The 25049-nt window shown below is 42.8% G+C and overlaps 2 protein-coding genes across 5 annotated transcripts in view; one reads left to right on the plus strand and one right to left on the minus strand.

Moving 5' to 3' along the window:
• Positions 1 to 525: 525 nt before the first annotated feature.
• g6pc3 (glucose-6-phosphatase catalytic subunit 3) lies at positions 526 to 3148 on the plus strand. The gene is made up of 6 exons (XM_087784072.1): positions 526 to 806; positions 1907 to 2013; positions 2084 to 2174; positions 2299 to 2417; positions 2504 to 2645; positions 2720 to 3148. Exons 1-6 carry the CDS (start codon positions 577 to 579, stop codon positions 3057 to 3059), a joined length of 1029 nt encoding a protein of 342 aa, XP_087640198.1. The 5' UTR covers positions 526 to 576; the 3' UTR covers positions 3060 to 3148.
• A 1196-nt stretch (positions 3149 to 4344) lies between these two features.
• The window catches only part of tanc2b (tetratricopeptide repeat, ankyrin repeat and coiled-coil containing 2b), an 86977-nt gene continuing 66272 nt past the window's right edge, over positions 4345 to 25049 (minus strand). For 2 of the 4 annotated variants that reach the window (XM_087784077.1, XM_087784074.1), the window contains 23 exons: positions 23002 to 23133; positions 20237 to 20275; positions 19612 to 19893; positions 18551 to 18675; positions 16986 to 17217; positions 16680 to 16849; positions 15413 to 15691; positions 15148 to 15315; positions 14915 to 15075; positions 13981 to 14089; positions 13795 to 13917; positions 13500 to 13736; positions 12497 to 12700; positions 12112 to 12205; positions 11880 to 12013; positions 11684 to 11807; positions 11436 to 11611; positions 10808 to 10940; positions 10485 to 10514; positions 9584 to 9675; positions 9367 to 9513; positions 8603 to 8703; positions 4345 to 8500 (listed from right to left, as the gene is read on the minus strand). In XM_087784077.1, the coding sequence (XP_087640203.1) occupies positions 6445 to 8500; positions 8603 to 8703; positions 9367 to 9513; positions 9584 to 9675; positions 10485 to 10514; positions 10808 to 10940; positions 11436 to 11611; positions 11684 to 11807; positions 11880 to 12013; positions 12112 to 12205; positions 12497 to 12700; positions 13500 to 13736; positions 13795 to 13917; positions 13981 to 14089; positions 14915 to 15075; positions 15148 to 15315; positions 15413 to 15691; positions 16680 to 16849; positions 16986 to 17217; positions 18551 to 18675; positions 19612 to 19893; positions 20237 to 20275; positions 23002 to 23133 (5348 nt within the window). In that variant the 3' untranslated portion in view covers positions 4345 to 6444. The remainder of the gene's footprint in view (positions 8501 to 8602; positions 8704 to 9366; positions 9514 to 9583; positions 9676 to 10484; positions 10515 to 10807; positions 10941 to 11435; positions 11612 to 11683; positions 11808 to 11879; positions 12014 to 12111; positions 12206 to 12496; positions 12701 to 13499; positions 13737 to 13794; positions 13918 to 13980; positions 14090 to 14914; positions 15076 to 15147; positions 15316 to 15412; positions 15692 to 16679; positions 16850 to 16985; positions 17218 to 18550; positions 18676 to 19611; positions 19894 to 20236; positions 20276 to 23001; positions 23134 to 25049) is intronic. The other 2 variants (XM_087784075.1, XM_087784076.1) reach the window with 2 other exon arrangements.

The following is a 25049-nucleotide window of genomic DNA, read 5'->3' on the forward strand; positions in this document are numbered from 1 at the left end:
TTTGAATCTTTGAATCTGGTGCCTGTATAGAACTGTGTTACTTACATCAAAATCCTTTAAGCGATGAATTCAATCGTGTATTTGCATGTACAAGCATTACATAAACACACATTGTAATACATAAAAGTAAACACTTTTAATGTACGAAAATAAATATTAATATAAACATTATCTCTGTGAACTTGTTAATGTTCAATTTTAACTTCGGTATTGTGATGAAAATCCAACGTCACTCTGAGGTTATTGATCAATGTTGCTTCTTATATAATTATTTTTGTAATACCATGTTATAATGCCATATTTATAAAGGGCTTTAAAGCATCATAATGACACATAAGAACGACCGTTATATACATCAAGGCAGTGGCACAGAATATCAAGTGTAATTGATAAAAATGGATGAAGATCACGTTATCAATACTGTCGATCACAAATAACGGCAGCTCTAGAAGTGACAGCTTCATCCAGCGGCTCTAAGTGACGAGGCTTTAAAAATAGATCTATATAATAAATAAAGTCCACACCCTCCTAAATCCTGCTAGTACGAGTCGGGATCAGCACCGGTACCGGTCGTGGATGAGAGGCACGATGGAAGCCCTGCACACTCAGGGGGTCTGGATCGCCGCGAGCCTCCAGAAGCAGACCCAGCATCTAGAACTGTTCTGGATCGTGGTCACTCATCTGGGGGACCCCAAAGCCGCGTTCCTGCTCGTGTTCCCCTTCACCTACTTCTGCAGCAAACGGGCCGGAGTGGCCGTGATCTGGACCGCGGCCGTCACCGAGTGGCTCAACTTGGTGCTGAAATGGTGAGCTAGCCGGCGGCTAACGGAGCGGCTAACTAACCGGTTAGTTAGCATGTAGCTAACGTAGCATGTCGCTTCCGTACACACACTGGGTAGCATGTTGCTAACACATGAGCGTGACTCGCCTTTTTTCTTCTATAAACAATTCCGTATTTAATTTTAAGTTTAGAATGAAAATACTTCTATTTATGTTGTCAGGTTAAAATTGTGGTTTCACTACATATAAGGTAACAAGTTCCAACATCTACACAAGCATCACAGGAACACACACAACTGTCATTTTCAGCATATCATTTGAAAAAAGAGTTAATAAAAACACACATCTTGCCAGTTCGACGACAGGAACGACGAGTGATGAATATGTGAAGCAATGGCTCTTACATGTAGCTTTAGAGCTTTGATGACGCGATAATGTGTCTACCTTCCTTTCATTTACGTGCACGGTTAGCACGTCATTGATCAATCCAAGGGTTTTATCAAACATTATTTCAACACGTGATGGGATTAAAGGAGGATCAAAGTAAAGAGTTAAATATTGATATTTTGTGTTGTCAACTTCAGCTTTAGTTATTCAATTTATTTTGTAATTAATTTTCATTTAATAATTTAATTTGTATATCCCCCACCTTTATATACGATTCTATTCTATTTATTTTATTTTTATTTTATTGTATTTTATTTCATTAATTCAGTTTTTTTAATGTATCCAGAGAGTGTAAAAACACTGGCAATAAATGTAAAACTACAAAAATCTTAAACAATGAAATAAAACGAGTGGACTAAAATACAAAAAAAGAAATAAGCAATGTTGCAATTGATGGATCTACTGACTCCTTCACATCTTGAGACGTTTTTTTTTGTTCAGGCTTTTCCTTGATTTTCTGGAACTCCTGTTGTGTTATCAGTTTTATCTTGATCTTTAAAATATATACTTTATTGAATATTGTTTTGATTGTTTAAGCGCTTTGTGACCCTGGTCTGGAAAAGCGCTCTACACAAAAAACTTACTTACTTACTAGGTGTGCATACAAAGTAATAATGACTTAAATAAAATAACATTTTAAAAGATAAAATATTATGGAATTAAACATCTTTTTCCGCAGGTTGCTATTTGGAGAACGTCCATTCTGGTGGGTCGGCGAATCTCGCTTGTTCGTCAACAATCCACCAGATATTCACCAATTTCCCTCCACATGCGAGACGGGCCCAGGTGAGTACAAGGAGCTAATAATGAATAGTTTAAACAAAGTCTGTTTATTTAATTTGTCGTTGTCGCGCAGGAAGTCCGTCCGGCCATGCCATGGTGACGGCGGCTGTGTGGTGGGTCGTTGTTTCATCACTGGGCTCGTTTCTTTACACTCGCACTCGAAGGTAAGGATTTGAATGTTTTGTTTCAATTAATAATGCAGCCAAAAATCATACATTTTCCCCAAACTCAGATGCTTATTTCAGAACCAAAACACTTCCATTTATTCACTTGTTGGTTTTGTCTCAGTGTGTCGTTGGCAGCGGCTCCAGTTCTGTTTTACATGGTTCTCCTGGTCACTGTTGGCATCTCCAGGATCTTTATTCTGGCCCACTTCCCTCACCAGGTGGTCGTGGGCTCGATGGCAGGTCAGAGTTCACGCGTGACACCTTCATTTTTTAACAGATACATCACTGAACTGTTGTCATAGTTGATACTTATTCTGGTGCCTCAGGTTTCCTTATTGGAGTCTTCCTTAACAAAAGAGTACCTGAAGGGCGCCCCCTGCTGTTCTTCTTCAGCTGGAGTGTAGGCCTCCTGTTCTCGGCTCTGGTCTTGCACACCTCGCTGCAGCTGATGGGAATCGATCTTTCCTGGTTAGTGGTTCTAAGTACTTTTTTTTTTTAGAGCAGACTAGACTGGCTTTATTTAACCTCCCTCTCGCTCGCAGGTCCATTACTTTGGCGAAGAAATGGTGCACCCAACCAGAGTGGATCCGCCTGGACACCGCACCCTTCTCCTCGCTGACCCGGGACTGTGGGGCTCTGCTAGGCCTGGGTCTGGCTCAGTACTGGAAGCCCGGAGGCTGGAATCTGCCGTATGCACCGCGGGCCCTGGCACTGGCTCTGTCGTCCATGGCTCTGTATCACATCCACCGCATGCCTTTGCCGGTCCAACCCCAGATCCTCTTCTACTCGCTGTTCTTCACCAAGTTTGTCCTGGTGCCACAGATCGTCATGATCCTCGTTCCTGGACTGGTCCAGCTCTTCTCACACAGGAATGTTGACTAGCACTCAAATGGAAGAACACACCATACAAGTGTAAACATTTGCTTCTTTCTGTTTAATTGTTTATTTTCTATAATAAATTAATGATTATTTATCAATTTTCTGATCAATTTTATTTCATTTCTTATCCCAATTTCTTTGGGGCGAGGGGGGACACCCCACAACCATTCACACACACATACTCATACCTACAGACAATTTCCCCAAGTTCCCAATCAAACTGTATGATTTTTGGACTGTGGGAGGAAACCGGAGAGCCCGGTGTAAACCCACGCAACACAGGTAGAACATACAGATTCCACACTGAAAGGTCACAAGTTGCCTTCTTCCCCCTTAACCTGGAAGCAAACCTGCAACCTTCTTGCTGTGAAGGCCACCGTTCAGCCCCTGAATGAATGGATCTATTCAGCAGGTTTTCTGGGTAATCTGAAAACATTGAGATCCGTGTCAATCATCTTTAGAATGATCCGCTAAGAAGCTCCATAACACGACAAACACCCAAGTGATGGAAGGACACGCTACTTTCATTTTGAGCTTTGAAGTCACTTCTGAATCAATCAAAGGAAATCCTTGCAGTTGCATTAGCATGTGATCTACTCCTCAACTCAGCATGAGTCCACTGAGACCATTGTTTGACTCTGCTGGGACTGTCGGTCACCATTTCTCGATCTACAAGTCTATGCCGTTACACAACAAATAGTCCACAAACAAAGCATTTACAACGAAGGGCATAAGCTACACTTTGTCATATCAGTTACCCAGGTGCCATGATGGAGACGATAACTAGTGCGTGGCTACTATGCCATGTCAAAGTAGCTAGCTAGCTAGCAAATGGAGCTTCCAGGAGCCATTTTTTGGGTTTCACGAAACTAAAAACTGGAATGCCCGTATTTCTTTCCTTAGGTCCGTTTTCACTTACAATAAGTGTGATGAAAACTTGTAAAGAAAGAGTCTCAGAATAACACACTCATCATTAAACTGCCTTTCAATCTAAGTTTACTCGCGAAGCTACAGTGTCTAACAGTGGCTTCAGTAACAACATGAATAAACCTTTGGTTTCTTTTATCAGGGCCACCATGTTGGAGCCACAAACTCCACCTTTTATTCAACATGCGTTATGAGCCATTTATCTTGTTAGATGTTCTACCCTAAACTTTCCTTGGAACAAATTGTGAAAAAATCTATTAGGAGGAAGTCATTATCTTAGGGTACGACACACAAGATTCAAACGACCCAGCTCGAGGTATTATTGTCGGTACACAGCTTTAAATAAACAACAATGGACATGCAGGTGTTTTTTCAGTTTGTAGCCATTTATAAATATGTTCTTTTTTTGTCCAGTACATACATTTGACTGTACAGATACAATCAGTTATCATGAGATTAAAAACACATTACTTTTTTTTTTTAATGTTGTTATTTTTAATTAAATGTTTTCTTTTCGTAGTCACAGCGATCTGAAAGCTCACATTTACAGACAAGAGAACTCTGCTCAGCAAGCAAATACAGGAGAAATCAAATAAAACCTCTGACGAGTGGAAATGATGAGGATAGTCCGGTATCTCGCGCGCACACACCCGCATACACAAACACACATTTGTCAGGACGGAGCTATACACATTTTTGCGGAACTTAAATAGAACATGCATCAGATTATTTACAGCAAACTAATATACACAAACATCTTTACACGCTTGGTAGCTTTAGTATTATCTTACAGTTTATACCTTCATTTCTGGAAAGTAGACCAACTATCCCCCCCTGGTGGCAGCAGGACTCGCTACTCACAGACCGTACATATATACGAATTACTGATTGAAACGCTTACTCGGCCTTTTTCTTATTGTGTTGCAGTAGATGTGCACGGAACCAGTAAGTACGCATGTTTTACCAAAACTGACCCAAAAGCCGAGAAACAGCGTCTTTATACAACTTGTGCTAGAAAGTCTATACATCGTCGTCGGCTCATAGACATTTGATTGCTCGTCGTGTTCCTTTTAGGATTCTGTAAATCATAACTGCCGACAACCCTAAAAGTAAAGTGCAGCTTAGTCTAGACCCCGACAGGCGTTTCTAGTGCAGAGGAGGCGAGCGATGGAGCTAAAGAAGTTGGTTGTGCTTGCTATTGACGCTAATGCCAATGGCGCTGGCGGTGGATGAAGACAGCAGGACACCTTCCCACTTTGTCAAAGAGTCTAAGTATGAAACCCTTTTCCACGGACATGCCCAAGTGTCCCGGGAAACCGGGAAAAAAGGTACGACTCCGACGGATCAGTCGGTCTTGCTTATTGGGTTTTCAATGGTTCAACAATATGGTGACCGCGGCATCTACGTAGCTACAGTAGATATGAATCTCACTTTTAGATGATTGAAGTTGTCCAAAGAAAATTGACCGAGAAATGATACAATTTAGTGATTTGTGAAAGATGCAGTGAGAATACTCACCTTTGAGTTACAGAGGACTATTCTTTGCTAGCTAACCAAACTAACTAACCAATCACTAGTTAGCTTCAGGAATCCCCGAGGCCCTGTCTGAACCACGCTCTCTCCGTCTAACCTTGTAGGTCGTGACATTCTTTTGAAGGTCATTCGATTATGACCCTAATTTGAAAAGACATTGATGAATCTTTTGACTGATCGTCTATTGCTGGCTCAAAGGTTTCTCAACAGTCTCCCCCTCCTCACCCGATGCCTGGACAAGTTGACAAACTCCCTCGACTAAGTTTAATGTGTTGAAAAACCCTGAAGCTACCCTGTTGAAAACAATATTAGCATCACGTTGCTAGCGTCGTACGCCTCTCATATGGCTCGTTTTTTTAGATATCATTTTGGGGCTCTTTATAAATGGCAGTAACACGGATGTCAGTCAAAGTTGGCCAGTAAGCTGCTGTCCTCAACCAAGACCTTCAGTCGGGTCCGCTTTATGACCAGCACTGGAACGAAGGCAGTTTTAATCAAAAATCCTACAGTGTGATTTTTATTTCTATGTACAATGCATAACTTAATTATAAATATTGTTTCCCTCTCAGAATTGAGATGCTAAGTTTCAAGAGCAATGTACAGTATTGGACATAGAGTATTGTTGTCAGAACAGAACAGCGCCAACTAGCCACCCACTGGTTGAAAAGCACATTTCAAGGTAACAGAAGATTCAGAGTCCAGAGTCTCTTCAGTCCCGCACTTATGGGAATTTGTGCCACTTTTGGAAGTTTGTTGGTCCTTGATGGATCCCCAGATCTGAACTGTGTGCAGAATTTGACAATAAAATCACTATTTATCCACTTATGGAATTTTGTTGGTTGAGTTCCTCGTGTTCAGTTTCGAACACACACATACACACAAACTCTCCTCGCAACCCCTGACACAGTCAAGCGACCCAGATGCACCATCACACATTCGATTCCACAAATGGTCTCTTTGGTTTGATGGGGGAGGGGGGACCCTGGGACCTGCTGTCGCGGGAGAGCTGTCGGTACATGTTGTCCTGGTAGGCCTGAGCCACTGGCAGAGTCCGGGCCACTTTAACATCCGGGTAGGTGGGCACCTGGCTGACCCGCTCCAGGATATCGCTGTTGCCTCGAGAGCCGTTCGCCATCTTTCCCAGGGAGGAAGGCGGAGTCTGGGAGTAGTAGTCTTCCTCTAGCAGGTGCCCGTTCTGGGCGTTGTTGGTTTTATTGTAGTAGGCGATGTTTCCTAGAGAGTTGGGGGGGCTGTACGTGGAGCCCTGTTGCACCAGCTGGCCGGGCGAGGTGGGACTTATGGCGGAGTCCATCATGCCTCTGGACCGCGAGGGCTGATGCAGATACTGCTGAGTCCGTGCCGTCTTGTCGATGATGCCCATGAAGGGCGTGTTCCGAGAGCGCGTGGACTCACCCGGGTACAGACCCCCGCCGCCTTGTGATGGGGAGATGGGCGAGAGGTCTTCACAGGCACGTTCGTACGTGGCCTGTAAAGGAATCTCCATCTGCTGGATGGACGAGGACGGTCTAAACCCGGGGCCTAGATTGGTGGTGGACCCGGTGGAGATGTTGTTGGTCGACGGGGAGAAGCGGAGGCTGACGCTCTGAGAGTGGATGAGGGGTCTCGGCGCGGTCACGTGCTGCTTCAGCTCGGTGGTGTTGGCGCTGACGGGGCGCCTCATCATGTGCGGGACCTCGGGGGAGCTCAGCTGGCAGGACGGCATGGCGTTGGCGCGCTCCAAGAGATGCTCGGACACCGGGTAGTAAGCGGCCGATTGGCTGCGGCTGATCTGAGGCGTCTGGCTGTATCGGATGCCGCCCGGACCCCCGCTGCTGGCACGGTAGGCAGAGGAGGGGCGTTGGGGAAGCTCATCCTTTAACAAGCCGGTCTCCATGACCCCTCCTCGGCCGCCGTGCTGACAGAGGGCCCCAGAGCTGAGGCTCGCCTGCACCTGGGACATGGAGCGTCCGTCCAGGGACGGCTGGTAGACCAGACGACTCTCCACGTCCACCGACCCCTGATAACGACCGCCCATGGAGTGGCCCATCGGTCCGCCGTAGCCGCTGTTCCCCATCACGCCGCCCGGCTGGTTGGTGCGAACGATCTGAGCTATCGACGGCTGAAGACGAAGACCTTGAGCTTGGTGGTGCTGGGAGGAGAGCGACTGTTGGGAGGTCAGCTGGAAGGAGCGCTGGCTGCTCATCTTGGAGAGAGGAGACTTGGGTCGGCCAGGCAGCTGTTCCGTCTGGAACCGGACGGGAGAACCCGACTGGGACCGGTACAGACAAACGCTCTCAACGAGCGGCGGACTGGATCTGTACTGAGCGGCCCGTCTTAAAGGGGAAGGAGGAGGACTTTGGTGCTCCATACCCTGTCCTCCGCCCGCCATCGGGGGTGGGCTGAAGCGGTACGACGACTGATGCACGGGAGACGTGTGGGGTGGGCTGTGTCTGTAGTGGTTCTGATGTGTCGGGGAAAGAGAAGGAGACGTCGACTGGTAGGTGCCTCGAGTGGGAGAGGACATGGAGGAGGACGTCGGGTGATATTCGTACGGCTGCCCCATCGGTGACCCGCCGGTTAAATACATCTGCTCTGCATGCGTGGGGGACATCGGTGGGCTCTGGATGGTGGGCAGGCCCTGAGGGTTGCTCAGAGAGTCCGGTGGAGGCAAACCCATAGACATGGCCTCGAGTTCCTGCTCTAGATAGTCCTCGTCCTCAAACAGGTCCTGGACAGGCTCCATGTCCTCCAACCTTGGCTCAGGCGGAGGTGGGAGAGGCATGGAGAGGGACATGGAGTCCTCCTCTTCTGGGGGGGGCGTGGGAGGCGGGGAAGGAGGCGGCTCCAGTTCCTGCTGCTGTGGGTCATCCTGGTCCAGTTGGTGACACTCTTCTTCCACTCGCTGGAGCAGGCGCTGGATCTCACGGTTGTTGGGGCACTGCCTCATGGCCTCGTTCAGGTCCTCCAGGGCTTCAGGGAATTGTCTAGAAACAGTTAGACCAAGGTTATTGTTGTAAAAATAAAGGACATCCCTCAAAACATCCCCGCACGCAAGACCTTTAAAAAATAGAATGTAAACCAAGTACCTGCTGCTTCTCTTGGCGCGAGCACGAGCGTAATACGCCTCATAACACTTTGGTTTGAGCTCAAGAGCCTTCGTAGCAAATTCCTCAGCCATCCCGAAGTCCTGTGAGAAATGAATGACACAGAAAATGAAGTTCAGCTCAAGTGTTTCTCATTTCTGCAAAAAAATGGAATGGAATCCGTTTCTTTATCTTCTTTATGAGTCGTGAAAATAAATGACCTCTAGTCTAGTGGAATTTTACAATTTCCTACTATTAATATCTACTAGTAGAGATACTAATGTTGCTCTTGTACTATTAAATCTAACACATGATGAAGATTGATCATTATTAATTATTAATTAAATTGTTATTATTTATTTATATGTCAGTTTATGGTAATGTCTCTTATTTTGTTTTTATTTAATTGTAGTTTAATATATTCATATTTTTATTTCTGTCATATTATTTCATTTTAAATTATGTAACACCAGCACAACAACAAATCCCTTCACAACACTGGAGTAACTGAGGAGTAACATAGAAGAAAATGAGATTTCTAACCAACATACTACATAGAAAAGAACATTAAAGTTAAACATGTGTGACGCATCATCAATAATAATAATAATAATAAACACCCGACTATTGTGATAATATTACAAAGATGTATCTGGCCCGAAACTTTAGACATATAGAGCAGAGAAATGGCTTTATAAATAAATTAGAAATTAGAAAGCAATTAGAAAAGAAACAGCTATAGTTCACTCATGTAGTTCTGGACCTACGTTCATTTTCCTGCGACATCGAGACAGGTTGAGGAAGAGCGAAACTTTGAGCTCCCTGAAGGTCTTGAGGTCCTCGTTGAAGCCTTCCCGTGGAAACTTTTTGAGGGCGTACTGGTATCGCTGTGTCGCCTCCTTCACCTTCCCCTTCTGCAGAGAGTTCAGGTTCAAGACCACCCTTCCAACCAAAGCCAGCACGGTGCCAGTCCGGACCCCTCACCTTGTAGTAGCCGTCCCCCTCCTCGATGAGCTTGCTGAGTAAGATGATCATGATGTCGGGTTTGGAGGTCGCCATGGCCCATGTGGCCGGACCTGAGGGACAGAGGAGGGACCGAATGAGAGAGAGAGAGAGAGAGAGAGAGAGGATGGTGCAAGAGAGACAGAGAAGAGAGAGGAAGCAACGTAGCCAAGAAAATGGACAACAACATTGACAAGAAGGATTAAAACAGTCAAGATGGCACCAGAGAGAAAAGACGGACTGGATGAGTGATGGTGTGAAATGATTTGAACCTCCATAAAATTACCTTTAAATTAGAAAAACTAATATTTTATGGGAAATTAAATTTATATGTGATAAAAGGGCCAAGAAAAACTATTCAATTCACTCTCAAATTAAACAACTCAACAAAAAAACAGGATGAAGGAGGAAAGCAATAAACCCCCAAGATTTTTAAAACAGTTCTTAAAATATTAAAGGAAATTTTATTGACTGGGATAATGTTTGCTGACCTCGGAATAACAGAATGTTAAGGCACTGATCGTTTGAAAAAAATAAAAACACACACATGCCAGTTTGGACACAACAACACACAGACACATCAACACAAATGTAGAAGAAGTGAGAGTCAGACAGAGTTTAACAGGTCGAGCAGAAAAGGAATGAATGACAGAATAGGGTACTGGAGTTCTTCAGGTGGTTAATGGCTACATTTAAAAACCGACGATGCACATGCAGGTGTCCGCAGGCACATCATCACACTTATAGCATCGTATTATCCCAGCAGAGTTTGCAAAGCGAAAAACATTTGGGCCCACATGGAGCGGCAAACACACGACACAGAGAAGGAGAGAGAGCTGTCAAAATGCCTGCTGGGGGGAGACGTCGACAGCCGCCGCTTTACCTCGGGGCCGACTGGGCAGCGTCTGACATCCTGGTGGCCGGAGAGAGAGAGAGAGAGAGAGAGAGAGAGAGACAGGAAGAGGGCAGGGGCGTGAGCGTGGAGGAAGACAGAGAAGCAGCAGTGAGACGCCTGAGCAGCTACAGCAGCAGAGACGGTGAAACACAACAGAGCAGTGAGGTGCAGCAGTGGCCGGACGCAAAGCAGAAAGGTGGGGGAGGGGGCGCGCATGAAGCAGATCCACGGCTACGGAAGGGGCCGACGCCTTCTTCGTGGATCTCACACACGGGTAACGTTCTGGTTCCGTTTCATCGCCGTCCTCTCACCTATCTTGGCTCCTTTCTTGAGCAGGGCGACCACCACGGATGTGTTCCTGCAGCCCACCGCCCGGTCCAGAGGTCGCATCCCGCTGTAGTCCACGTGCTCGATCATGGCGCCGTGGTCCACCAGGAACTGGACCTGGAACCAATGATGATCTGAGCAAACGCTGTTCATAGTCCTTGACCCCTTTCTTTACATGGTTTAATATTGGTCAGATTGTTACACTATTATCAGGACCTCAAGATTCCTCAAAATTCCTCGGGCTATTCAATTGTACAATTCTGAGTTCGGGGGCAGGAGTGGATTGAAAGTATCTGGATGTTCTGTTCTATGTTAGTCTTTGTATCCTTTGTCTTTGTTATTTTTCTTTGTTCTTTATCTTTAGACTTAGATTGTCTCATCTTGTTCTTTCTCTTTATTTCTCTTTGTTCTTATTTTATTTTGATTTATTTTTTATGAAAAAATTGCTGTATTTTCTGTGGCTATTGGATTTCCCCGAAGGAGACCTCCTGAGGGATCAATAAAGTTTTACCTTACCTTACCTAAGATAGAGTTGAACCAATGACATTTTGTTAAAGGTTCTGAGCCCATTAGTGAGACAATGAAGGAAGGAAGGAAGTTTTGATCCAGTACCACATCAGAGTCGCCGTAGAAGGCGGCCAGGTCCAGCGGCGTCCGTCCGTTCTTGTCGGCGTGGTCGGTGGCGGAGCCGCTCTCCACCAAACAGCGGACGACGGGCAGGTGACCCTTCAGACACGCCCAGCTGAGGGCGGTCAGACCTTCTTTGTCCAGAAGGGACAGCGAAGCTCCTGCAGCGGGGACGACGCAGAAGTGAGAAGATCCCGACACAAGAGACCAGGAGAGAGTGAGCAACACTTTACCTTGGGCTAACAAGAACTCCACTGTGTCCAGGTGACCCTCGGACGCCGCCATCATCAGGGGCGTGCGGCCTTGTTTGTCGGGCAGGTTGACGTCGGCTCCGTGAGTGAGAAGAAGATCCACGATCTGTCGCACACATCCATGTGTTCACCACGGAGCTAAGATATCTCGGAGGTGTTAAAACGAAGCAGCACTGACCTGCCAGTGACCCTGCCGGACAGCACTGAACAACGGCACGATGCCTCGTCGGTTAGGTTGGGCCACTGCGGCGCCTTGTTCCAACAAAAGGCGACAAACGTCCAATTTCCCTCGACCTGAAGCCGCCGTCAGAGCTACACACATGCACGACAGATGAAGTCACGACAATTGCTCAAGCTCAAATGTTGAGATAAAAGTGAGACTTGAGATGAGAAGAGAACGAACGACTCACCAGTTTCCCCCCACAGAGAGTCAAAGTTATTGATTTGAGCGCGCTCCACTTCCTCCTCGTCTTTCTCTGGCAGGTCCAGCAGGTAGGAGACGATCTGTGAGGCAAGTTCGACAGAAGAATGAAACTTAACTCTCCTCCGTGGATAATGCAGCAGGTTCAGGTTCATCTTGCTTTTATACCAGGAATGTGCTGAATCAAAAAGCTTGGAATAAAAAACAACAATGTCTGAAGAGACTTAGTTTAAACAGATTCATTTTTTAGGATTTCAATATTTATTGGGATTCTGTTTAAAGCTTTTGACTCTAGCTCGACATAAAAGTGTGCATCAGTCTCAAAAGGGATGACAGTTCATACTGGAATTCAACCTAAGCAGAAATGTCTTCACCTCGGTGTAGCCCATGCTGGCAGCAGCGATGAGTGCCTGCTGGACGGCGTGACTCTTGCTAAAAGCTCCGTGTTGTTGCGATTGAGGGGAATCTTGAGGTCCATGACTCCAGTCACACTGGATTAGGAACTTGACCACCTCCATGTGTCCCCTCAGGGCTGCATGTACCAGGGCACACTGGCCGTTTCTGTCCAGGTGGTCCACCTGTTGACAAGAAAATATCAAATATAAATAAGTATTTGTATTAATTTGAACACAAATAACCATACAAAGAAACATTGCACGTACAAGTCGGGTCTAAATGATCAGTCAAGTGCAGCTTTTTTGCAGGTAAAGACAAGTAGTTACAATTAGAATGAAAATAAGTAAATAAAATCGTGTAAATAAATAACATAACATTTAAAAAAAACTTCCAAAGAACAAAACTATTCCTACCCAACCCATTGGTCTCAGGGCAACAGTATATACACTACTGCAGTACAGTCAACACGTCATTAAAGCTTAACACAGATGTTATAATATCAAAAGCTGGAGATCAGACTTTGCAACATTATTATTATACAGAAATGTCATCATAAAGATGCACGGACACTCATGTGTGGAGAGAAAAAAAGAGATAAATAATATATAGGTAACAAGACATTTAGAGAGATGTTTAAGAAATAAGTAATGAAATGAAAGAACGTTTTAATCTAGTTTTGTAGAACAGTGAAAGGCAGATCTTCTCAATTAAAAAACTAATTTTCCTAAAATGATGCCATAGTCTCACTGTATGACAGACAATAGGATTGCAGATATTCTGGTTGGAGGGAATGGACAATGCAACTTGAATTAGCAGCCAAATAGTAAAGTAAAGATACAGTTTTCTCTTCAGTATTTCGCAGTAAGTGGCTGAACTCACAATAGTGATAACAAAAAGGGTATGAAATAATTCGTATTTGACGTTTGATTGCTGGGTAATTGTAAGAGCAGTTACAACAAGTCACCACAACCGTCCTCTTACCTTCGCTCTCTTGCGACAAAGTGCCGTCACGATCGCCATGTGACCTCCTGCTGCAGCGTAACCCAGGGGCGTCATCCCGCTCTCGGAGGGCGCGTCCACCAGAGCTCCGAACTCCAGCAGCAGAGCGACCATGTCCATGTAGCCCAGGTGAGAGTGGACGCACAGGACCGGCGCGTTGTTCAGAACCTCCGTGCGATAGTTGACGTTGCCTCCGCCCAGCATCAGCAGCCGACTCACCTGTCAACACGAACGTTCAGAACCAAACCACAAGAGGACATGCGGGTGAAGACGGTACCTTGATGTTGGGGGTGTAGAGGTTTCTGAGAGAAGATAGAGCAGCAGAGAGAGTTTCGGTGCTGTAGGAGACCCACAAGCCCTGCAGGATGGACGACGACACGCCCACTTTCTTGCTCAGACCCTGAAATGAGTGCAGATACAGTATTTATCACATCATTGATGGTGTTTATTTGACATCTTGTACCTTGAAGATATGTGCTTTGAGGATGTGATGCCCGAGCTCGATGGTCTGCTGACGGTTCAGCTTGTTCTCCAGACGTGAGAACCAGAAGGCCAGAAGGGTGTGTCCACTCCTGCAAGACCACATCAGGCATTAAGTCAATAAATTCAACATTTTAACAACTTGTATAATAATAGTCGCTCCAGACTTTGTTCAAGGCAGATCTTTGTTCATTTATTTTGTTTTAGAGTTACATACTAGCCGAGGGTCAGATTGGACCAAACAAACAAATAAACAGGAAGGTCAACACCAAGATTATGAAGATTGACAAGTGTTTTTATCACAACACAGGTAACAGGTAAAAAATGCAAATAGCAATGAGGAAGACAATAAGTCAAATCACTTGGAATTTTAACTAGCATGTGTTAAATTAAAGTATTCGTTTTAGGAATCATCTGCATTTTATGGTCAACATTTTGATGACAGACTCCGAGGAGCAGATAGAATCTTATCATTGGGCCACAAATGGCCTCAAGAACCAACTTTGGTGTTAGTCAAAAATTGATTGTTATTTTGTGGTTACATATGAAACCATAGAAAACAGATTACAGAACAGAACAAAGCTGCCTGCAAATCCAGCAATTATAAACACTAGCAACACATACTTTTAAACTTGCTGCTACTTTCTGCCCACTTCTGTGGATATTAAATTACAATGTTTTTATTTTATAGTGTTTAGTAGTATTTTATTATCGTCATTATTATTATGTATTGTTTTGTTATTATTTTTTGTACAATTTTATCTGTATTTATTATTGTTTAAAAAAATGTGTACTGTGGGTCTGGATATAATGTGTTTGGATTGTTAATCATTGTTCTGTGAACTGCTGTAACAAAACAAATTCAACAATTGTGGGAGAATGTTTCCCGTCGCATAATTTAGCCACATTGATCTCACCTGGGGTCACAGAGGAACTTGGTCTTCTCCCCCTCCTCCCTCCATATCAGCCACTCTCTGAAGGACGGGTGGACGAACATCCTTGTCCCGTCTCTCCTCCGGACCAGGAACACAGACAGATTGTCCATACGCTGCTGGAAATCCTCCCAGTCCAACGTGCCCTGGAGCGAGACGGACGGTTGGTAACTTCACCTGCACACGCTTTGTTTCTCGAGGGACAAACGTGAACGAACCTGCAAGTTTCCAGAGTTGATGGCTTGATAGATCTGCTCGTCGGTCAGCGGGTGCAGCGATGCCACGGCCACGTTGAGCAGAGGAAGCGCACGTTCGAACGACGACTGCGTGGGGAAGCGCATGTTGCACTGCAGCAGGTAAACTTCCGCCAAGTTCACCGGAACCACCTGATGAATCCAAACATCCATTTAAAAATGTTCTCGTCAAAGAATAAAGACATGGAGGTTAAGTTGAGATTCTTTCTAAATTCAAGACGGTACAGACCTTGTAGCTAGAGCTCTTAAGAACCAGGTAGCCCCTTTCAATGAGGTCAAAGGTCAGCTTGAGGTACAGGTAAGAGCCCTGGCTCAGAGCCTTCAGGTGTGTGCTGAGCTTCCCGAACGTGGTGTTGTCCATCTTCCCGTTGAGCGAGATGTTGTTCTGGATCTCGGGGCTGCTGTGGATGCGGTGCAGGATGTAGCCCTGCAGGTCCTGGTCGATGGCGTCGTTCTCCTCGTAGCTGTCCAGCGAGATGCAGCGGAACGGCAGTGCGTTGGTGATTTCCTGCAGAACGGAACCAGAGGCCAACGTTTTAGAAAATCAGTTACTGTCCACATTAGGGGTGTGAGAAAATACAGCAATAGTTTTTTTCACATTACTTTATTGCTATCCAACAGAACCGCTCAATGTATTCATTTATTTTTCTTTTAACTCATTATTTATTTTTATCATGGTTCATTTATGGTTTATATTTTAATAAAGTGTGTATAAAATTATATTTTTTAATTTACAATTAACAAGAAAACATTCACCGCATTTTTTGTATTTTTGTGTTGCAATTATTTTGTCCTACGCATCTAAAGAAACAATGAAAACCCAAAAGATCGAAGCGATGACTGAGGACGAGAGGATACAGTCGACTCCAGCAGCTTTTAAAGCGGATATTTAGACAAATTTTAGTTACAAAACAAAGGAAGAAAGTTACGACGTCAAGAGTCATGCGGTCTGTACATTCTAAAACACCAAGTTGTCAAGTACTCGAACAATACTACAGTAGTTTAATACATCAACATTTTCTCTAATACATACACCTATTCTACCTGTAACAAACTTTAACAGAAAGTCAATTTACTCATTTATTTTGCTTTTAACTCATTATTTATTTTTATCATGGTTCATTTATGGTTTATATTTTAATAAAGTGTGTATAAATATATATTTTTTGATTTACAATTAACAAGAATTCGCCGCATTTTTGTGTTGCAATTATTTTGTCCTACGCATCTAAAGAAACAATGAAAACCCACAAGATCGAAGCGATGACTGAGGACGAGAGGATACAATCGACTCCAGCAGCTTTTAAAGCGGATATTTAGACAAATTTTAGTTACAAAACAAAGGAAGAAAGTTACGACGTCAAGAGTCTGTACATTCTAAAACACCAAGTTGTCAAGTACTTGGACAATACTACAGTAACTTAATACATCACAATTTTCTCTAATACATACACCTATTCTACCTGTAACAAACTTTAACAAAAAAGACTGTTCACCTGTAGTGTGGTTCTGACGGTGACCACCAGTTTGAGCCAGGGCGGGAACTTGTTGATGGTTTTCGTGAGGAAGGACACGATGGTGTCGCCGTAGTCAGGCTTGTGGAACTCGGCTTCGTTGAGACCGTCAATGAGGACAATGAGGTCTTCTTCCGTGTTGATCTTCCTCTCTGAAAGACAGATGATATTCTTAAATCATAACCTACTATTGGTCAAACAATTAATTACAAAAATAAAATGTAAAAAAAAACATGATTGACAAAAACACATTACAGTTGAAAAAGCGGTTTAAAAACTCAAAGTTACCTCTATAAAGTGCATCCAGGGGCTCCAGGACCCCCCTTCTGAAGGCGGCCAGAGGGTCCTGAACGCAGGATCTCAGGCTCAGGACGCTCTGCAGGTGCGGCTCTCTCAGCATCTGCTCCCTGTAGGCGGCCAGGTGAGGAGAGCGGCAGAGCAGAGCCGCGATGTTGTGCACAAACTCTGGCACCAGGCACGTGTAGGCGTTGTCTGCCTGGCAGTAATGGTATGCCACCACCTGGGGGCGACAGAGATATGGGTCAGAATCTACATAGATCAATATGCTTTGAGATCATTTGTAGCTTTACAGAAAGTTATTTTTTGGTTCTGGAAAATGCTGAAACGAGGGAATTTGTTGAATTTCTAATAAATATATTTTTCGTAGGGAGAAATAAAAGTGTGTCATGAAGTGAAGAAGAGAAAATGTACTAATGAATGTAAAGAACTCGTTTTGAAACAAATTTGAAGCAGAATTAACCTCAATTTGCTTTTTTTCCATTTATTTTGATATATCATTACAAATATGATATTAAATTATTCTCCATTTCTTTTCGGTTTGCCTTAGGTTTATGTTTAAATTCAATAGTCCCAGAAAATGATTGGTATTTTAAAGTAATTGAACTCACCAGAGCGGAGAATCTAAGCGCCATCACAGGAAGTTCTTAATCTGGACCTTTTAAGTGTTTGCTAATTCAACACATGCTAATGCAACATGAAGCTTCTTGTATTTTCTTCTTCGTAGACTTACACTTATGAATAATTCATGGCAGACTGCGAGTGAGCTCATGTGTGAGAAGACAGGAGCGTGGAGGAGTCAAGTGTGGAGCTGTCGCGTTTCACAGTTGCATTACCGGAACACGGTCCACTGAATGATTGAATCAACGACTCCGTCAGCAACCTTCTTTTGTCTAAAACATCCGCTGCTTTTCAATCTTTTCTAGTCCTTAACAATGAGTAGCACAGATTGAGATCTACCGTGTTCAGAGGGGGAAAGAAAAAGTGCAACAAGTTCTAAAAGAAAAGAGGAGGAGAACATTGGTTTGTCCCTTCATCTCTGTAACACCATGTGTTTATATAATTAATATCAACAACTCATGGCTCCAGCAATGACAACCTGTGGTTTTGTTCTCAAAATAGTTGCAGTTTCTTAAAAGAAGGCGTGAAGTTGAGGGGTCTCCTTGAGTTGCTACTTTCTCATGATGGAGACTTGCTAGGATTCATACAAAACCATGGTTATGTTTTAGAAAGTATCTAGAAGTCAAGTTTGTATGAATACAAACAAACTACTAGAGTGGTGATCAATAATTAATACACAGAAATGATCTTATCGTTTAGTTTGCGAATAAATATTTCATCTACTCTCTGGCAAAGTAGTCTTTCCTTTATTAAACACATCTGCATTATGCAGCGGGTAAGGATCGAGTGGGGGTCACGGTCGTCCCTGCTCGACTCACAAATGAATCACTTTAGCGTGATAACATGCTACATGTATGTACATACGTCGGCCATCATTAACAGGAAGTGGAAGCAAGATTTTGGCATCGACCCGCTACAGCACAGGTGGTTGTTACCTGAGAGGCCAGCCTCCTCATGGATTCCTCCTGCCGTCGCCTCATCTCCGGAGTACCAGGACAGCTGCCTCCTCCCAGGGTACCATGTGTGGGCTGAGGCTGCGTGAGCGGAAGACCCTCACCATCTGGACATGAGACCACATGATCCAGGCGTTACTTAACAAATACATACTTTCAATTCAAAATGTCTTTATTGTGTTCTGTAAAAAAAACATGTTCCCTTAATACCAAACAGGTTTCAACCAGACAGAACATTATGACCAGTAATAATATCATAAAGGACCCATTTGTTGGAAACAGAAAATTCCTCTTGTGGTCAGTCTCTACACAGACAGGTCAACCAAATACACTATATAGTTTATAGTTAAAAACAAGTTGCTCTTTCATGGAAGTATATCAGTGTTATCAAAATACTGAGTGTTTGGATTTAACATTTCACATTTTTAAACTTTGAATGTTTTTATAGAAATTATGTTGGGCTTTGTTAAGCATTGCATTTATATATTATTTTAATCATTTAGTGCAATACCTTCTTTATTGATAGGTTGAATATGTTTGTATTGAATCATTTAATTGAATCATTTGTTTTATTGAAAGTTGTTTTTCCTTTGCATAATTGAATTAGGAATTTTAAAATTTTCAAAATGAGTTATTATAATTATTTTTTACAAATTTTAGTTTCAGTAGCTATTTTTATGCAAGGTTAAAATTCAGTATACAAATGTGACATAATAGCATATAATAGAGACACCAGACAATAACAAAAGTTAGCAGTAAGGAGCTACGTGATCACATTTTCCAACAATCATTATTGAAATAAGAATCTAAAACTCTACGAGTAAAAAAAGTTAAGTTAATTGTTTTACTTAATTAATTTTTAAAAGTTCAATTTAAAAACAAAACACTTATTTAACTAACAGATGAAACCTGTCATTCTAGAAACTATTGAATACAAAAAAAATATATTAAAAAAAATATTTAAAATGATTCCTGATTCATTCAATATTCTGGCACCGTTAACAGTTACTAACTTAATGAAGGTTATTTTTCTTGACACATACGTTTGGGAGAAGCCTGAGGACTGTCCGACGCGATCTGCCTCATGCGGGTGCCGTGACAGCTGAGCGCCACCAGGCGGGAGACGATGGCGGTCTTCCCGAAGCCGATGTTGCCCACGACGATCACGCCGTGGTTGCTGCTGCAGTTGGGGCTGTTGAGGTGAGCGTCGATCTCCTGGAAGAGCCACTCTCGACCCGTGAAGACAGAGTCCATGGTGATGCTGGGCACCTCGAAGAGCAGCGGTTTGAGGGCGATGTCATGCGGCCTGTAGGGGGCGAAGCGAACTGAAGGAGGGGGGACAAGGGGTTATTAGAAAGAGCTATGTTTTGATCAATATCTATTTTGCTGACAAAGTAAATCAGATGATATTAATAAATATAAAACCATTTTGTCAACGGGGAAACAATAAGTTTGTCTTTCAAATGTACTCATTTATAATAGAAACCTTTAATTGACAACTGTCACTTTCTCTCACTAGGGGGAGATCCTACACTAAACAGCAGCACATCCGAGGCGAAGAGACGAATTGCATCATTTTTTTTCCACATCAGTATGCAGTGAGGAGCCATAGTGGGAGAGCTCGCAAGTATATCTCTCGAATCCAACATGATAACAACAAAGACTTACGTGACTGCGACTGCCAGGCATTAGCGCTGTTAGCAGAAGCTGTGACAAACACAAAGAGGACGAGAAAGAAAGGAAAGAGGAAGGCGAGGGTTAGAAAAAGCGGAGGCACAATGTATATAAATATACAGGAAGTCCAGGGTAATTTAAATCAAAATGGAAAAGGCGGTACTAACATGAAAGAGTCCACAGATCATTCAACTCAAAGTATGAAAGGTGTTTGAAAACCAGTTCATTTTGCTGCAGTTTTTCGATCCTGATGGGGATTTAAATGTCGGGGTATAATGTCCATTATTAAGTCAACTCATTCATCTATTCCAGAGAAAGATCAATTATTCAAACTTATATAAATACTGGACACATTTTAACGTCAGTATCTCCTTCTTAACGCTGACGAAAAGCCGTTCAAATAAAAAAAACATTGAATGATTTAAAACAAAAACTACTTTTTAAAGTATTTCAGAGGCAACATTAATATATCTTAAAGCATAGCTCAAGCAAGGCAGCAAAAAAATATTAATAATAGAGCAGAACTATAGTAGTATAATCAGTTATAATAAAGAAAATTAGCTTTTGACAGACACAATGTAGTCTTGCTCTATGTTAACACAACCTAGCAGAGGAAACAGGGGCTGAATAAAGTTGTTTTTTAATTGTAGAAACATGTTCAAGTCTATTTAGTGTTGTCGAACGATAAAAAAAACACCCTCCCATTCCCAGTGCTGAGAGCAAACCCGCCGCAGCCACACGGATGTTTGTGCTCATAATCCTTCCCTCCTCTCCCTTGAGCAAGGTATCACTTTCCACCGAACCCTCTGCTGCCGCGGCCAGACGCGGTGAGAGTCTGAGAGGCTTTAATTATTCAGCAGGTGAGTCACGGTGCTGAGCAGGAGGAGGAAGAGGAAGGGAGATTACAGTGGCGACGAGGAGGAGGAGGAGGTTCAGATGATGGGCCTGTTTATGGTGAAGGGTCTGGGGAGAGCGGTGGTGGGTTATCTCACGTCAGCTGGAGGAGTTTTCTCACTGCTGATGTGGGAGTTTGCGGTGTTAAAAATAGCTCACACTCGAGCCCGGAGCAGAGAGCAAACCCTGGTGTTACCTTCTGGATCCTGACAGAGACTTAAAAGATGCTCCTCAAGGCAACACATGATGGTATTGGATGATGAAAAATGCCCTGCAGGAGCATCACTGAGTGCTTACTCGTGTGACAGCCTACCATCAGGATGTACTATAAATGCAAATAATCACACAGAGCGAGGGATTAAGGCAGAAACCTCTGATGCATCGGATGGAATTCCAAGACCCCCCCCCACTCCCCGGGATCACCTTTCCTCTATCAAACATCCATGACAATACAACAATCCTCTTGGCCTTTAGTATTTTTCTGTAACGCAACTATTACCCCATAATTATCCTTGAGTATTCATAGAATCGTGTGACATGAGATTATTAAGCCTTTCAATATTGGAATTTCCCTGCCCGGCTGAATAACTGAACACTTTTATTCCATATTATTGTAATTTTAGTCACATCTAAAGTTTAACATATGAAAGTAAGAATTAAATGAGGTCACTGTCTCAGACTGTAACATTATTTCATATTTTGTATTATCCCTGATGCTCGATTCTAACACTCCCTACAACTTTACTGCAACCGTTTAAGATAGTTTACGGACTTTTATCAAAAAGGGAAAAAAAAGGTTATTATATGGCGAAATATTTGTTTTTGCGTGTTCTGTCATTGACTTTGACTTGTTTAATCTGGTAAAGTATTTTCTAGAACACAATGTAAGATTTAGATAAAGGTATTTTAGATAAAGCATTGTAAAATAGGGGTGTCAAATTATCTGATCAGATAGTTACATAATTGCAGGTTCTTTTATTGAAATATTTTTTTTAAATGGAATTAAATTATTTCGGATTTCAAATAAACTTTTTGAAAAAGAATAAGTTTTTTTGTTGGTCAGTCACACTCTAAAGTGGACATTGATTGGTCTTGACTTATTCTTGACGTCTTGATAACAATTCTAAACATAAAAGAGACAGTTAAGACATCAACAAGTGAAGCTAAATTAGGATTTAAGCTAAATGTAATACAGTAAAAAGGTAAAGAGTTATTAACCAGGTTGTCAAAAGCTTTGTTAATTATATTGTTGTGTTAAAGTACAACAAGCCACAGAATATCAAGCAGTTGAATGATAATATAAACAAATGTATAATTAAAATGATGTATTAATGAGAATGCTGACACACACAAGGCTAAATAGCACAACAGTATTTAATAAAGCTACTGTGATCATCAGCATCAGAGCATTATTAACCGACAACTAAAGCTACGTGCGATCGGACGGGCTGTGAGCGGAGGCAGCCGCAGAGTGAGAGGATGAGCTGGAGCCACAGGAAGAAGAAAAAAACAAAACAAAGACAAGAGAAAGTGTTAGTGTGAACAGGGAAGGTGGGAGTCAGAATGTTAGCGGTGGGCAGCAGCACAAGCATCAGAGGGACAAGAAGGTCCAGTTCCAGTCTGACTCACTCTCCTGGAAACGGCTCTCTCTGGCGCTTCATTTCAAAAGAAACACTGAGCAGCGTTTGTCAGTTGGTGACCATATATAACCATCTTTGTCTTCTCCAAAAATCTCAAACACCTGAGGTCATTCAATATGTTTTTTGAGTAGAAATAGAGCCCATAGCTGTTCTATGACAAACTGGGCTATTTTAGAAGTTCTGTAAAGAAGGGAAAAACCTTTTCTTTTTTTTTTTTTATCTTACTTCTGATGTCAGGCCCGGACCGTCCAGGTCCACATGTGGTGCTCTGTCTTGGCATACGCAGTGAGGTGCGCAGCGGCGTGTGTCTCTGCTCGTCCAGGTAGGCCAGGTCCTCCAGGTGAGCTGAGCTGGTGGCTGCAGGGGAGCAAATATTAAACAGTAAGTAAGTAAGTCATTTTTATTTGTATAGCGCTTTTCCAGACCAGGGTCACAAAGCGCTTGAACAATCAAAACAATATTCAATAAAGTATAGATTTTAAAGATCAAGATAAAACTGATAACACAACAGGAGTTCCAGAAAATCAAGGAAAAGCCTGAACAAATAAAAACGTCTTAAGATGTTTCTTAAAGGAGTCAGTAGATCCATCAAGCGCAAAATGTTGGTGTAATCATGCCATTAAAAAAAGAGAGACACGAAATATAAAGTATAAATGAAAATGATTTCTGATTCCTAAAACAAATAACTCTGCTGATTAAAAAAATATATATATATATTTTGATTGTATTATTTTCTATTTTATTATTTTCCATTAGTATTGTTCAAGAGACGATTTTTAATAAAATGTATTGCTATTATTATTATTATTTCAAAAGCACCTAAAATAACTGGTGCCCATAGAATGATACTCTCAAAACTATCTCAGAAAAGAGGAGTTAGTTCAGAAAAAAACAGTTCCAAAAAGCAGCAGCAGTCTCTCAGGATTCATTAGCTCAGCAGACTAATGTCTTATTCATGGCACCGTCAGCAGCTGCTGGTTGTTCACACCACGCTGCGTCTTTCAGAGGACACACCCCAAAACATTAATGATTGATACGATCGAGAGGGTCTGCAACAGATGGGATGATAAACAGCTCAACAGATGAGACCCAAGACAGAACCTTTGGTGGTTTGGCAGGAAACGCTACACACACACACACACACACACACACACACACTCACACACACACACACACACACACAAGGTTGCTGGATCTAATCCCGGGAGGAGAGGAGAGGCCACACTGTCGCTGCTAATAGTCTGGAGGGAATTAAGTGGAGATATGTAACTTTCATTTTAATCCCTAAAGTTTAGTTGGATGTTTAAAAAAGTTACAGAAGATTAAGTGTCAGAAAATGAACTGAATTATTGAACTTTCTGCTTTAGTAATTAGCAATAATATTATTGTTTTTATATATATATATATATACTGCATGCAGAATTATTAAGCAAGTCAGTATTTTGACGACATTGTCCTTTGTATATATATTTTCCAGCTCTAATCTGTATAAACTTGAATGCCAATTAAATTTAAGCATACGAGGTTAAGTGCCTTTGTATAATAAGAGAGGGTGTGGCCTAAGGAGATCAACATGCTATGTCAGGTGTGCACAATTCTAAGGCAGCTTCTTTTCCTCAGGCAAAATGGGCAAGAAGGAAGATCTCACAGACTCACAAAAAAAAAGGCCAAAATTGAAAAATGTGTTGCAGAGGGATGCAGCACTCTTGACATTTCCAAGATATTGAGCCATGTGTTGAGAAAAAAAGTCGCAAAGCAACTGCAAAAGATGTGAGGAGAATCAAGCGAGAGGCAACTAGGAACCCATTGTCCAGTGCAGTCATATTCCAGAACTGCAACCTACCTGGAGCTTCCAGAAGAAGAACAAGAACAAGGTGTTCAGTACTCTGAGACATGGCGAAGGTAAGAAAGGCTGAAACAAGACCCCCACTAAGAAAACATAAGATGAAATGTCAAGGCTGGGCCAAGAAATATCCGAAGACAGATTTTTCAAAGGATTTATGGAGTGATGAGAAGTCACTCTTGATGGACCAGATGGATGGACCCGTGGTTGGATCAGTAACGGGCAGAGAGCTCCACTCCGACTCAGACTCAGGCTCCAGCAAGGTGGAGGTGGAAGACTGGTGTGGGCTGGTATTAGTAAAGATGAGCTGGTTGGACCCTTTAGGGTTGAAGATGGACTAAAATTCAACCCCAGGAGAAAGTCTGCATCATTCAAAAAGACCATGATTTTTATGCAGGACAGTACTCCATCTCATGCATCCAAATACTGC

This window comes from Callionymus lyra, chromosome 2 (genome assembly GCF_982586985.1).
Source record: "Callionymus lyra chromosome 2, fCalLyr1.hap1.1, whole genome shotgun sequence".
In the NCBI taxonomy this organism is placed as follows: domain Eukaryota; kingdom Metazoa; phylum Chordata; class Actinopteri; order Syngnathiformes; family Callionymidae; genus Callionymus; species Callionymus lyra.